This window comes from Oculina patagonica, chromosome 10, assembly GCF_052425735.1.
Source record: "Oculina patagonica isolate OP01 chromosome 10, crgOcupat, whole genome shotgun sequence".
NCBI classification, from domain to species: domain Eukaryota; kingdom Metazoa; phylum Cnidaria; class Anthozoa; order Scleractinia; family Oculinidae; genus Oculina; species Oculina patagonica.
The window spans coordinates 18,543,697-18,557,603 of record NC_135767.1 but is presented as its reverse complement, the minus strand read 5'-3'; the positions used below and the strand labels follow the sequence as shown (position 1 = coordinate 18,557,603).

Here is a 13,907-nt window from a genome sequence, read left to right as displayed (position 1 = left end):
ATCAGTCGAGCTTGTATGTCTGGCAATTGTCAGACGAGACACGTCTGTCATGTTATTTGAGAACATGATCTGTCTAAAGAAGAACTTCACCCAACACGTTAACAGCGGTTTTTCATATCTTGCAGTAAATAAGGGAGGTAGTTAATGGCATCACTTATCAAACTATTGATTTTGTTAAAAAAAAACTTAAGCACATCACCTCAGTGACTAAAGAAGGTAGCTTACTTATTGAAAATAATTCGAGTTATCCTGCCACGTTCTTTAATAACGTGATCTGTCTAAAGAAGAATTTCCCCAACACATTGAAAATGGTTTATCAGATCTTGCAGTGACTTAGGGAGGTAGCTAGTTAAATGGCATCACTTAGCAAACTATAAATTTTGTTAAAAAAATTTAAGCACATCACTTCAGTGACTAAACAAGGTAGCTTTTGTACGGAAAATAATTAGAGTCAGCCTTGTGACATTCGTCAATAATGATGTCTGTATGAACTTGCTCCCTGGCTGACGTCACAGCGAGCTCAAATATTTATCTCTTACTGCTAGCTTGCGTGACGCGTATCCTTTATAAGTTTTAAATGTCCTATCAATTTACTGCCGGTATCTCCGGAATCCACTTAGAAGTCTTTTGTTTGCGTTATTACTTGCGTGAATCTGTTACCATCTCACGGAGTTGTACACTGGCTGTAAGTTTTTTATCAGTTTATTTTGGTGAAGTACATTTATCTCATGTTGCGAGTAACCCATTGCTTTAGAACATTCATGGACAATAAAAAACAAGTTCCAGTCTAATTTGCATATGTATGCCTACGTGCTTGTTGCACTTGACTGCGCAATTTGTTTACATCTGGCGTAGCGTTCGCTTCCCCACTAAACTAAGGGACGGACCATTATTTTTTTTGAGGGGGGGGGGATGAAACATATTGAAAAAATTGTTTGCAGGGCCTGGAAAGACAAAATAAATTGTTTGCAAACACGATATGTATAACAAAAAATAGTAAGAAATTCGAAGAAAATGTTTGCAGAGGTGCATAAACTAAAAAAAAAAGTTTGCAGAGGAAAATTTTTCATCCCCCCCCCCCCCCCCTCCAAGAAAATAATGGTCCGTCCCTAACTCCATTAGTGTAATGTACAAACACTAAACTAAAAACCAAAAATAAATAAATATAAAAAATACCAAGATCTAAGCTAAAATTACACCTGTATAAAGGCCCGTTTACACAGGCAATTTTTGTCGCACAACTCAATGCAATATTTATCGCGCCGAAGTTTCATGAAGTCCCCTGCGATATCGCGGCCATGAAATCGCCGCGAGTATGCACGCGTGAAAACTAGCGGCGATAAAATCGCCGCCGCTATATCGCAGGAGTTTCGATTCGAACCTGTTCAAAACTTGATGCAACTTCGGCGCGACAAAAATTGCATTGAGTTGCGCGACAGAAATACTCTGTAAAACGGGCCTTAAAAAAGAAAATTGAAAAATTCCATTTTTTTAAAAAAAAAAGATTATAAATTTGGCATCCCGAATAATAAAACGACTTTCTTCGCGGCTTCTGTTTATACTTCCAGCAGATGTTACAGATCAGTTTGCCTTGTCAGTCTAAGTGCCACATCTCTGTTGAAAGTGAAATAGTTATAAAAAATATTGCGGCAGTTTACTACTTATACATCTGAGAACTAGTCAACAAGTCAACCTCGTTCCCAGGGTCTCTCTCTCCCTGCTCTGAGGGGCGAGGAAAGAGAGACCCTGGGAACGAGGTTGAAATCAAGTGATGTCGAAACTCCATCCTCCTCCAAAATATGTTAAATTGTGAATTTTCTTGTCTGAAGTATCAATTCCTTTTGGCTTTGATGCTATATATATATATATATTTTTAAACGACCAATCCCTGTTTTAATTTTAGATTTTCGAAAACTCAAAGCTGTCAGATAGTGTTAACCAATATAAAATTCTTATACCTGTCAGGAGCTATCCGAACAGCATTTCAATTATCAATTTCAATGTATTTTTATCATCACGATATATTACGAACATATTCAAAAGACTGAAAAAGATGCCCATATACATTCGACTTCCGCAGCAGATGTTTTCTTCTGTCGCGCACTTCCGAGTCTATTTGGCTGTTTTATTTTGTATTGAGCTATTAATTAAGGTTGGTTTTCATATGATCTCCCTGATCGTTTCTATGTTCCCGCATACGAATATTCGATTTTATTCCGATCGACGCACGTGTGTTTTTTTAAAACTCCGATATCGCTTATGGCAGCCTTCGATGCTAAGGCAAAATTCGTGGCCTCCTATCTTCTCATTATTGCCGTTTTACGGCGAAGAAGCAAAAGGGAGGCCAAACGGAAACGTAGTTCTGGATAGTACTGATGCACCATGGGACAGTTTGGATCGCTTCGATCGTCTCCCTCTGCGGCAGTAGTTCTCATATAATCGCCGCGGTCTGCGACCGATCGCCCGGATAGAACACGGGCGATCGAAGCGATCGCGATCGCTCCGATCGTTTGAAGCGACAGAGGCGACAGAGACGATCGGGGCGATCATATAAGAACCAGCCTTAAATACTGAGACGGTCGTAGGCGATCGACGCGATTGGAGGCGATCGGGGGTTCTCACATGATCGTCCCAATCGCGAGAAGACCTACGAAAAACAATCATTTTAGCCCTAAATCCAGCACAGTGACAGCCTTAAATGAAAGAGCAAAACTCGAGGCCTCCTATCTTCTTATTTATTGCAGTTTCACGGCGAAGAAGAAAAAGAGAAGCTAGAAGGATAGAACACGGGCAATTCAAGCGATCGTGATCGCCACAATCGCCGCAGACGTTAGCGATCGCCTGTGTGACAGAGGTCATAGAAACTATCGGGGCGATTTTATGAGAGCCAGGCATTACCTTTACGCCCTTTATTTTCGCAGGGTTTGAAAATTTGTATAAAATTGGCCTTAACCTTTTTGCGGGTAAAACTAAGCGATATCCATGTGTCACATTCTAAAACTGACGAAGCTTCCAGCCCAAAAGTCAAAGTTGTATTGCAAATTGAGCGTGAAATAACAGTAATTGCGAAAGTTCACTCTGGGTCGAACATGTTTGGAAGGACAGCAAATATTTTCGATGGCCTCCCTTATCGCAATAACTAACACCCCAAGAATAGAAACTCCGATATATCCTCGTGAAAAAAAGAAAGATAACAACATCATAACGTGAACCACAAATAAAAGCGTTGAAACGTCGCCTAGTCTCGAACTTAATCAGTTCCTTGGTCTGTTATTCAAATGCCATTCTTCTTATTTTTTTGTTTGTTTGTTTGTTTTTTGTCATGATTCTCGTTATGTATTTCAGTCGAGAATGAACAACTGGTCATGTCTGGTGACTTTGTGCATGTATTGGTGAGCGTGTTTGTACATCGGATAATAACGAACTGAAAAAATATGTACAATTCGTCCATGCATTCGCCGGCCGGTTTATAAATAAAATTGAGAGCAGCATCAATTTTACTGATATTTTGTCAAACCAAATTTATTCAGCATATATAAGTTATATCGTTCAAATTGTTATTATTAAAACTTCCGAGAATTTCGTTCTGCAAACGGTTTGTCCTCTCCATGATCGAGATATCTCGGAGTTTATTCTTCCATTCCGTAAGGTAAGTTAACTTATAAAACTAAGTAGCAACTGTCTCTCCTCGGCTCATGTAAGGTAGCCTATGAAGAGATTAGTTAATCAATGTAACACCGTTGCTTGACTGCTGAAGAAAAGAAAGCTTCCTGTTTTTCATGTTTTAAAATAGAGAACGACGATTTCTTTAGAAAAAAATAAAGAAAATTTCAAACTTAGCTGTGGCAGATCTTGTGCGAATGTTACTAACACAATGGTCTAGTAGAGTTACGTTGATCGCCAATTTTTTTAACTGCTAAACCAAACAATTGTCGATCAAAACAAGACTTTTCCTTTAACATGGACAGTAGTCAATATATTCCTTTTATTTAAAAATATAAATCTTGTCTACCTATGAAATTCATGTTTCTCGTTGCAGTGTGAATTTTTTTCTTTAAGGTGGCTCGACCCAGTTTTTTTCTAGCGATACCTATCAACTTTGAAACCCTCATACTTAAAGGGATTAATGTCAATGACATATCTACTATATCACATGGACTACTCATAGACTGAACTGCAATATAATATAAATTTTTGGGAGATCGGAATGAATATCACGTGACAATGACGTCACACACGTTTTTGCTCTGAATCGAATTTTAGCCCTTAACCGCATTTTCTCTCGCGATCCTCCACGCTACGTATACCTTGGGTGTTTGCCTTCAGCTCTGCGGAGTTTCATCGAAATCTACAAGAGGAATTTTGAAATATCTTGGAATTTGTTTTCAGATGGTATAATTTATCCGTAAAATAAAGACAAGACTTCATATAAAGAAATTTGTTTCTTTTTAGATGTTTAATAAGAGGCTTTAGCCCTCATTCCTTTTTAAAATGTCCCATATCCGATATCCAAATCGTAAGAAGTAGGTAGACTTGCGCGATTTCGAAAAATATGAAATATATGAATCATAGTGAAGCTCAAGGTTTAGCCCTATTTACCAATTTTACGCCTACTTTCGCAAAAAAAGCGATTATTTCAAAACTCGTCGATGAATTTTCTCCAAAATCTTTGAGAGTGGCAATTGATCAGTACACTACACAATCCCTGAATTTCATGATCATTGAAAACTTCTAAGGTTGTCTAACATAAACGCAAAATATAGTAAATATTGAAGCGATCTCGTAGTTTTGAATAATTTTGTGCTCTGGGATTTCCTATTGTTTCGAGTTGAGCACAACATCGAATTCCTGTGCACCACGCGTAAAATGACCTCGCTTGGCTACCTTCCGAAAGCTTACCGAAATCTTTCGGAATATGGTAATAATCTCGAGTTCACGTAAACAATAATGAATGAATGAAACTCAAAGCCGGTTATGTTTTGACGCCATTCCAGTTTGACGCCATTGACAGCGTACTCAGAAACTTACCTCGTTTAAACTTTCTTTCTTTTGATGTTTTAATTTCTTTAGCGTAGCATCCAGTACGGCGGCCTTTTTTTGTTTTACATTTCTTGTTCTTGGCATTTTTGACTTTCAACTCAGCCAAGATGTCGACCACACAAGAAAAGTTGTTGCGTGACAATTTCTTTTCCATTGTTTTCTTTAAAACGGACCACATTTCGGAAAGATTTCGGTAAGCTTTCGGAAGGTAGCCAAGCGTAGTCATTTTACGCGTGGTGCACAGGAATTCGATGTTGGGCTCAACTCGAAACAATAGGAAATCCCAGAGCACAAAATTATTCAAAACTACGAGATCGCTTCAATATTTACTATATTTTGCGTTTATGTTAGACAACCTTAAAAGTTTTCAATGAGCACGAAATTCAGGGATTGTGTAGTGCACTGATCAATTGCCACTCTCAAAAATTTTGGAGAAAATTCATCGACGAGTTTTGAAATAATCGCTTTTTTTGCGAAAGAAGGCGCAAAATTGGTAAAAAGAGCTAAACCTTGAGCTTCACTATGATTCATATATTTCATATTTTTCGAAATCGCGCAAGTCTACCTATTTCTTACGGTTTGGAAATCGGATATGGGACATTTTTAAATGGAATGAGGGCTAAAGCCTCTTATTAAACATCAAAAAAGAAGCAAATTTCTTTATATGAAGTCTTATCTTTATTTTTCGCATAAATTATATCATCTAAAAAGAAATTCCAAGATATTTCAAAATTCCTCTTGTAGATTTCGATGAAACTCCGCAGAGCTGAAGGCAAACACCCAAGGTATACGTAGCGTGGAGGATCTCGAGAGAAAATGCGGTTACGGGCTAAAATTCGATTCGGAGCAAAAACCAGTGTGACGTCATTGTCACGTGATATTCATTCCGATCTCCCAAAAATTTATATCATATTGCAATTCAGTCTATGTGTAATCCATGTGATATAGTGGATATGTCATTGACTTTAATCCCTTTAAGTATTAGGGTTTCAAAGTTGATAGGTATCGCTAGAAAAAAACTGGGTCGAGCCACCTTAATAAGGCGATTCACCTGGAAGGAAAAGATAAGTTGACGAATATTTTAAGTTTACATGATCAAACTAAAAAGAACTTTTTGCCCATATTCAGTTGAATTCTGACGTATTTGGTCTTTTTTGTCCTCGAGAAGAAAAAAACAGCTGCAAAGAAGTGGCGCTGTTTTAATGGTTTTGATATTCAAATAAATGTCAATCCTATTTGACGGTATTAGCATTTTTTATATCATATTTATTTAACACACCCAACAGTTTATTTCGCTTTATAAACAGTTTTTTTTCTTTTATTAAAATGTGTTGGAAAGAAATCCTGAAGTTTTTTCGTTTAAGTTAAACTAAAAAAATGAAGATGATCTCATTGCTGTGAAAAACATCGTACCAATTGTCAGTTTGTCTCGAAAGTTGAATTTTCTTTTACATTTGAAAAAAAAAACATTATCATTACTATACTACTAAGTTTGTCCTCAAATACTCTGAAGCTAGGAGTTCTAATAAGTTGCCTATATTATTAAATTCAGATTCAAACACCTTCATGTATATTTTTTTTGCAGTTTGAATTTTGAATTTTGAAGGGAATCCTTTTTGATTATTTAGGAGACAAAGGACGCCCAGTTTCGATTCTTTTTGTTTTTAAAGGGACTTTCGATTCTTTTTTTTTAAAACCACCAAAATTTATATTTGTGTCGCATGAAACCTAGAAATAATAGTCCATTTTTGTTAAAAATTGCTATATTAGAGCACTGAAACTGTTAACTAGCATTATTGACTGCGGATGGCCCAGATGGAAACGGATTGCAATTTGAAAACGTTAGTCAAACGTTTTCAAATTGTTTCCGCGCGTTTTCAAAAAAATCGATATTTGTAGCCTTAGCTTGATTTCTATCCGCAAATTAAGGTTCTATCTTCCTTTAGATGTTCAAAGACATTGTTCTTTGTGGGTTTAGTTGCCTTCCACTAATTTCAGAACAGTTTAGACCAAAAATCTGCGAAAACTCCGTGACATAGTCCCTTTAAGTTCAACTTTTTTCTGAGGTTAAATACTCCTCGTTTTAGTCTGTTGATTTTATAAAGTTTATGTTGAAACAGAATCAGATAATAAGCGTGCATTTTAATTGCGAATTTACCATACTAATAAAAAAGCTGTCTCAAAAAAGCTAGAAGTTGGAAATGTTAATTAATACGTACGCTCCCTTTCTCGTTAAATGCAAATTCAGACCTGTTTTAAATTTTTGATAGTAAAGTAAAAACGAAAATGTTTCATGGATCTTTGCCGCTTAAACAGGTTAGTTCATTTTTTAAAGAAAACCCTTCAGAGAGAATGTCAATAAAAATCAAGCAAAATTAAAATTTCGCGGCCACAGTCAAAATTTTGTTTTCGCTCAAATTTTTTCCCATAGATAGGTATTATCGAGTAACTAAACGTGTGTTGTTTGTTTTTTAAAAGACCGCTTCAATTTGGAGAAAATCGAAAATAACGATTTTCGCTGTTGGCGAATTCAAAACAGCCAAAATTTAACACGAAATCGACCGTTAACGGAATTTCGCTCGCATGTCAAATTAAGGCAAGAAGGTTGGCAAAAAAATTTTCCACGGACTAATTTATAAAGACTTTTTCTCCTAGTTTGGTGGTAAATTTTCATCTTGGCGATAATCTAGAGGGTAAACAATAAAATTTTAGAATTGCTTACTTTCCAACCGACAAAAATGTATATCTAACCTGTTAGCCGCGATAAAAATTTTAAGCGTGTGCTACACCTCGGTTTTCCCTGAAACTCAAGCTACAAAGTATTTACGACACTGTCTCTCTAAAAAACCACCCAGTCAAATTCGCGTCAAAAATAATTTTGTTCGAAACTCTGACAACTAAAAGACTTTAACGAGGCTAGAGCTAAAACAAATTTGGTTTGATTGAAAATGATTATCTGGCCGCGTTAGGAGCCATTAAATATTTTGCCCCTTTGGGCCCGCCGTAACGTCTGGAAAATTAGAAGAATAGGCATTTTTCGAGCCGCTGTAAAATATTTTATTCGTATCTTCAACCAACAATTTTTATATCAATTTGCTCATAATCTTTTCAAGTTTTTTTTTAAGAATGTAGCAAGTTTTCCTTCAATTTATCTGGAAATGCGGAATCAAGAATATTATGACCACTACTAATCGGCATCAAACGAAGGCTGAAAAATGACCTTGATTTTGAAGCAAATATATCAATTTTTGGACCTAGCTGATGCCTCTACTCTACACAGCCGAAACGTGTAGTCATTTATCGGCTAAAATATGTAAAATCCTATGTACGTTTTCAGTATTTCAAAAGCAATTTTTTTTCCTGGCCCTACGTTTGCAGGATATAAAATAAAGACAATTTATTGACGGCTTGTGTCTTATGTAAATTAAATAAAATAGGGGATATACATCTGTTTCTGCTTTGCCAGTTTTAAGTCTAATTTCAAACAAAAGGATTAATTATTTCAAGCGTTGTGTTTGCAGCAGTTTCGTATGCTGTGATAATTGCCGAACAGATAATTGGCGCTTAAACTAAGTGAGAAGAAAACAGCTGAAAGGGAACCGTAGGTAAAAATAGCAGTGAAGAGCCAAGGGAACAGCAATGCTAATTTAGCGGTGAAAGGCGGTTTGCTTTGAAGCTATTAAAACACTTTTATATCAGCTTAGCCAATATGAAGTAAACCCCCTTCCCCCGGGAAAAGAATACAAAGGGCAAGATAACCTTAACGCCGGTCGTACAGCAAAGCATGTCCTGATACGAACTGCATGAAAAGCTCTTAAGGTGGATTTCCACAGTCGCGTTTTTGTCCACGCACGTTAAGTAATGTTTAATAAATGAGCAGCAGTGTTTTATCAAGTTTAAAACACGAGGCGCAGCCGAGTGCTTTAGACTTGATAAAACACGAATTGCGAATTTATTGAACGGTTTAAAAATCTTCTGAGGTAGATCAACTCATTCTTGCACTAATGTTTAGATTTTGGGTTATTTTGGCCTAGAAAATTGGACGTAAAGTTTAGCCGTGTCTTTATCAGATATAAAGACACTCATTAAACATTAATTTCTTTTGTATTTTCTTTATGAATTATTAATGAGTTTTTTAACGTGTTATAAACGTTCGTAGAAAAGAAATTTTATGCGTGCGATTGCGTGCATGGAATTACGTTGTCCAATTTCCAATGCCACGTTTTTTTCTAGGCATTTACGCACGTTACACGCACGCATTCTCACGTAGCGATCGAGAGGGATTTCGCAAAAATTGAACTGAGTTCAACTTTTTTGGCGGCTGTCTGCGGTTACTCAGCGATTATACGAATCATACTTTCATTGTTTTCTCTATGGCTGGAGAAATAGGAAAGAATCTGAAACTAAAAGTTAATGGCAATGTGAATGGTAATTCATTTATAAAGAGCATTTTCCATGTCAATGTTCAAATGTGCTTTACAATTAAAGCCAGGGGTGAGATCGGACGTCAGCTTGTTATTCCTACTAACGTCACAACAATTGCGTCCGTATAATAAAGATTTGACGAGCTAGCCTGAATTTCAACCGTCTTCTCTGAACACCAGATAACTAGACGGCTGAAATTCAGGCTATTTACGAGGATGAATTTAAGTAGTACGTCAATGATTATTATTAAAATATGCAGAATTGAGGAAAACTAAAGACGTTGATTTTGTTGACATATTGTCAAACCATAATTATTTAACACACCTATTAAATACTCATTATTTTAAGCAGTTTATTGTACTCCGTGAACGGCTAGCTCTCTCTGATATCACGAGTTATTTCCAAAACATTTTGGAGCTTTTTACGCAAAAAGGTAAGTTAAGTTAGCTTAAATAATAAAAGAGGTATAGTAGCAACTTATTTATACGTCTTGTTGCGGTTGGGTACTAAATGATTTTCCTCACAGTGAGAATTTGTCCCTTAGCAAGACTATTCATCGTAATGGCTTTTCATTGACAAGTAAGTTGAAGTCTTGTTGAAACTTATTTTCGATAAGTTTTTTCTCTTTTAAATTATAGGGTGAATTTCCACTGACACGTAAGTTTTTATACTGGCCTGAAGTACATACTACAAAGCTGGTGTGACGTTTTCCGCGGAAGCAACCCATCCATTCATTTCCGTGATCTAAGGTATATACAACACTTTAATTGCAGTAAAAATTCAGCGACTTAAGCTGAAATACTGAAAAACCAAACCTACAAATTAAGGCTTCGATGCAGCTCAAACAAGCAAGCAAACGTTCATAAACCAAACGTTCTAGACAGAAAAGCGTCAGCAATGCAAACTCAGCAGCTGCTGCACCTTGCTGTCAAATATCCTTCAATAAGTAAGGTTTTGGAGTCGAAGCCTTTAGTGGTGTTGTTAATAACATACTTTTGACTTTCCTTTGGTCTTTTATTCTATACTTCACGAGTTTAAGTACACGAACGCGATGCAGTTAAAACTATTTTTTTTTTAATTTTTTTTTTTGGTCCGAAATTTTATATCCTGTTGTCCTCTTTGTAAGCGGCGATCGCTTAAGGTATTAAAGCAAATGTAAACAATGAACAAAATGCGTTTTTTTATTTTATTTATTTTTTTTGTTTTTGCGCGGAGTGTTTTACTCGAATTGTTTCGAATGGTTGGATAAGAAAAGTTTAAGTCTAAAGCACTCGGCTGCGCCTCGTGTTTTAAACTTGATAAAACACTGCTGCTCATTTATTAAACATTACTTAACGTGCGTGGACAAAAACGCGACTGTGGAAATCCACCTTAAGAGCTCTTCATGCAGTTCGTATCAGGACATGTTAAACTTTTCTAGCTGAAAGTCTTAGCAATGGTCTTGCATTATTTAACTAAACATTCTCGTCTGTAAATACTTTATCCTCTCTTTTTAATTAAAAAATGACTACAGGGATAACTCGACAAACTATGCCATAACAAGTTTTCTGCGCGGGAGGACCACGTTCGAATGGCACTATGGGATTCTCTCACATCATCGCTGCTTTTAGAAATTCGAGTTCGTGAATTTCGTGTGTCATCGAATAAATTATCCAACCATTCGAAACAATTAACTTCTACGTGACAAAACTGAATAACATTTTGCAACAGCTTAAACGAAGGGCCAAGCTTTATGGTGGATTTCCACTGCCGCGTAATTTTTTACGTGCGTGAAAAATTTAGAGACAATGTATGAACGACTTGCGTAAACGTGTACGCAAGTAGTTCAAACATTGTCTTTAATTTTTTTCACGCACGTAAAAAATTACGAGGCAGTGGAAATCCACCACTAATGTAGTTGTTTTTTTTCACGCGGAAGATCAAACTGTCGAAGAACGAATTTTGCTGCAAACACAAGGTAAAGAAAAGAAAGAAACTTTAAGTTCAGAATAAATTCTAAGAGACGCCATAAAAACGAGCGTGTTGAATATGCCCTGAATACCGTCCATCATCACGGATCACTTAATAGGCTAATTTTCTTCTTCACCGACCTTTTAATTTCAGTTCAATCACAAAATAAATACTAGTAAATAAAAGATAAATTTATTTTTCCCCAGCGTTTGTCAAGTTTATATTAAAAAAAGATAAAATATAAAAATAAAAAAAACAGCAAAAGCGAAAGCTCGCTTTAGGTGACTTGTTCAGTTAAACAACGGTGATTTTATATTCCAATTCTTCAAAGAACTTAGTACGGAATAATAACATTAAATCCATTCTAAATTTGAGAATTCCAGTAAATGCTTTCAAAATACATGTTTCGTGTTTTTTTTTTTTTTAACGGAGGAGAAATATCGGAAAATGGAATAGTCCTTTGCTGGGACCTTTTCCGGCTGCTAAACACCCTGTAAAATATATATATGACGCGATAAAAACCATTTTTTCCTCATAATCAGGTCATTGGTGTCTAAAAAAATTCAACAGAAGCTCAATGGCTAAAGACACCAACAACAGTACCTCCCCACTAAGATGATGGCTCGCCTTCCTGCATCAGACTGCATTCCATGGCTTGCTGTGCTCATCACTGAATGTCTGGCCATAGTCATCCTAAATATCATCACGATAATTGTATTTGTGAAGCAGCGCCAGCTACAGCGCCGAAGTACATACTTGATTATCCATCTGGCGGTAGTCGACCTCTTAGTTGGGGTAGTCTCGGGGCCTCTGGGGATTGAACTTAACATGGCAGGTTTTTGTGGTCTATGGGAGTATAACTGGAATATGACTTGGTCATTGCGCGTAAAATTGGCATTTATGTATTTATTTTCCTTTACTTCTCTTGTTAATCTCGTTTTTGTTTCAATGGAACGACTGCACGCGACATTTCGCCCATTCGGGCATCGTGTCATTAAGAAATGGGTTTATGTAGTAATAATCGCTGTCATTTGGTTAACGACTACAGTCAGGGAATCAGTTCAAATTGTGTTAATAGAAACAGGAAGATCGGACCCTTTCATTGACTCCACCTTGAATCTTCCTTTCTATTCAACTTCAGTTTTTGTTATTTGTTCCTCTTACATTCTAATCATTATCAAAGTTCGGTGCAGTCGTCATCCTTATCACCATGGTGCAGCTAGAAGAGAAAGAAAACTGACCGGTACCTCCCTCATTGTTGCACTTGTATCTTTTTTGCTTTGGTTACCGGTGATAATATACATAAGTGTACCAGCTTTAAATATCGAGTTGTTCTCAAGCCTTTCCATGCATTCAGGATTTCATATAACCATGGCAGTGTTAACGTTATTCTTGGCCAACTCGTTAGTTAATCCTCTTATCTACGCCCTGCGAATGCCAGAATTCAGAGCAGGTGTATCACAAATATTCCGCAGGGGTCACAATCCTGTAAACCCAACAAATTTACAACTTCGCAACCTAAGGCCAGGTTGACTCTCTGTCACTTTTTTCAACTGAATGTAAATGACGGTTTGTGTGCAAGTTTTATAACTTTAAAATTGTAATATTGTAAATCTTGGGTGTTACGTGAAACATAAAAGGTCCCTCTCCTTGTATAGTCGGCGGAATAGGGGGAATAAGTGCCGGTTTCGGCAAATCTTCGTTAAAGCACTCGAAGAGTTTCCGAATGATTTCATCCAATCAAAAACTAGCGCAAGCGCTCACGAGTACTCCGAAAGCAATCGCGCGTATAAATACGTCATGTTGCTTAGCAACTTCTGGGACGAAAATCGCCGGTTCAGTCAATTCCGGAGAAGTGATGTCGCCATCAACTGGCACTTGTTCCGCCGACTGGTATGTCGCAGTATGCCGAGATATTAACGAACATTGATTCTACTTAACTTTGAAAATTCAGCAAGCTAGCTATAAAAATGTGATCATGATTTTAAAGCAAATTACTAAAAATTTTCTTATATTATGTAATTCTGGAGTTTAAAATGTTATATTTAATGAAGAGTTGTAAATATCATAATAATCTCAGTGATTATTTCATTGCCTGCAAACAATTCCGGTTACGAGTAAAGTTATTGTAATTCCTTACTCAATTTGATAGTATGTTTATTGAGGAGCTGTAAATTTTGCCTCTAGAGGTTAGTTTGTGTAAATCATTCCAAGCTGATTGTAAAGTTTGTTCTGAAAGACATAACATGGATGTAACCAACAATTTATTAAAGCCTAACTTGTCTGAATTATCTTGTTTATGTTTTATGTTTACCACGTTATGTTATTTTAGAACTGTTTGAAGTTGAAAACAAGCTTGGGTCGTCATCAAGCAGAGCAAGCCTCATTGTTACTCCCCCTGGATTTCAAGCTGAAATCATATATAACTTCGTCCGTTTTTGCATCTACATAATTTGCACTAGCAGAGGTCAGAAATGAAGCTTACTTATCTT

At 36.6% G+C, this 13,907-nt stretch overlaps 1 protein-coding gene across 3 annotated transcripts; it reads left to right on the top strand.

Annotated features, from left to right (window-relative positions):
- Positions 1 to 9,832: 9,832 nt before the first annotated feature.
- LOC144667508 (histamine H2 receptor-like) lies at positions 9,833 to 13,727 on the top strand. Of its 3 annotated transcripts, XM_078528936.1 has the most exons (3): positions 9,833 to 9,898; positions 10,104 to 10,214; positions 11,958 to 13,727. In XM_078528936.1, exon 3 carries the CDS (start codon positions 12,031 to 12,033, stop codon positions 12,946 to 12,948), a length of 918 nt encoding a protein of 305 aa, XP_078385062.1. In that variant the 5' UTR covers positions 9,833 to 9,898; positions 10,104 to 10,214; positions 11,958 to 12,030; the 3' UTR covers positions 12,949 to 13,727. The 3 variants fall into 3 exon arrangements, with proteins under 3 accessions (XP_078385062.1, XP_078385061.1, XP_078385063.1); XM_078528935.1 differs by lacking the exon at positions 9,833 to 9,898 and having other exon boundaries at positions 9,971 to 10,214; XM_078528937.1 differs by lacking the exons at positions 9,833 to 9,898; positions 10,104 to 10,214 and adding an exon at positions 10,009 to 10,044.
- The last annotated feature ends 180 nt before the right edge of the window (positions 13,728 to 13,907 follow it).

What these genes read in the sequence shown, in the direction of transcription:
- LOC144667508 (XM_078528936.1), top strand. Translation starts at nt 12,031, where the DNA reads ATGATGGCTCGCCTTCCTGCATCAGACTGCATTCCATGGCTTGCTGTG.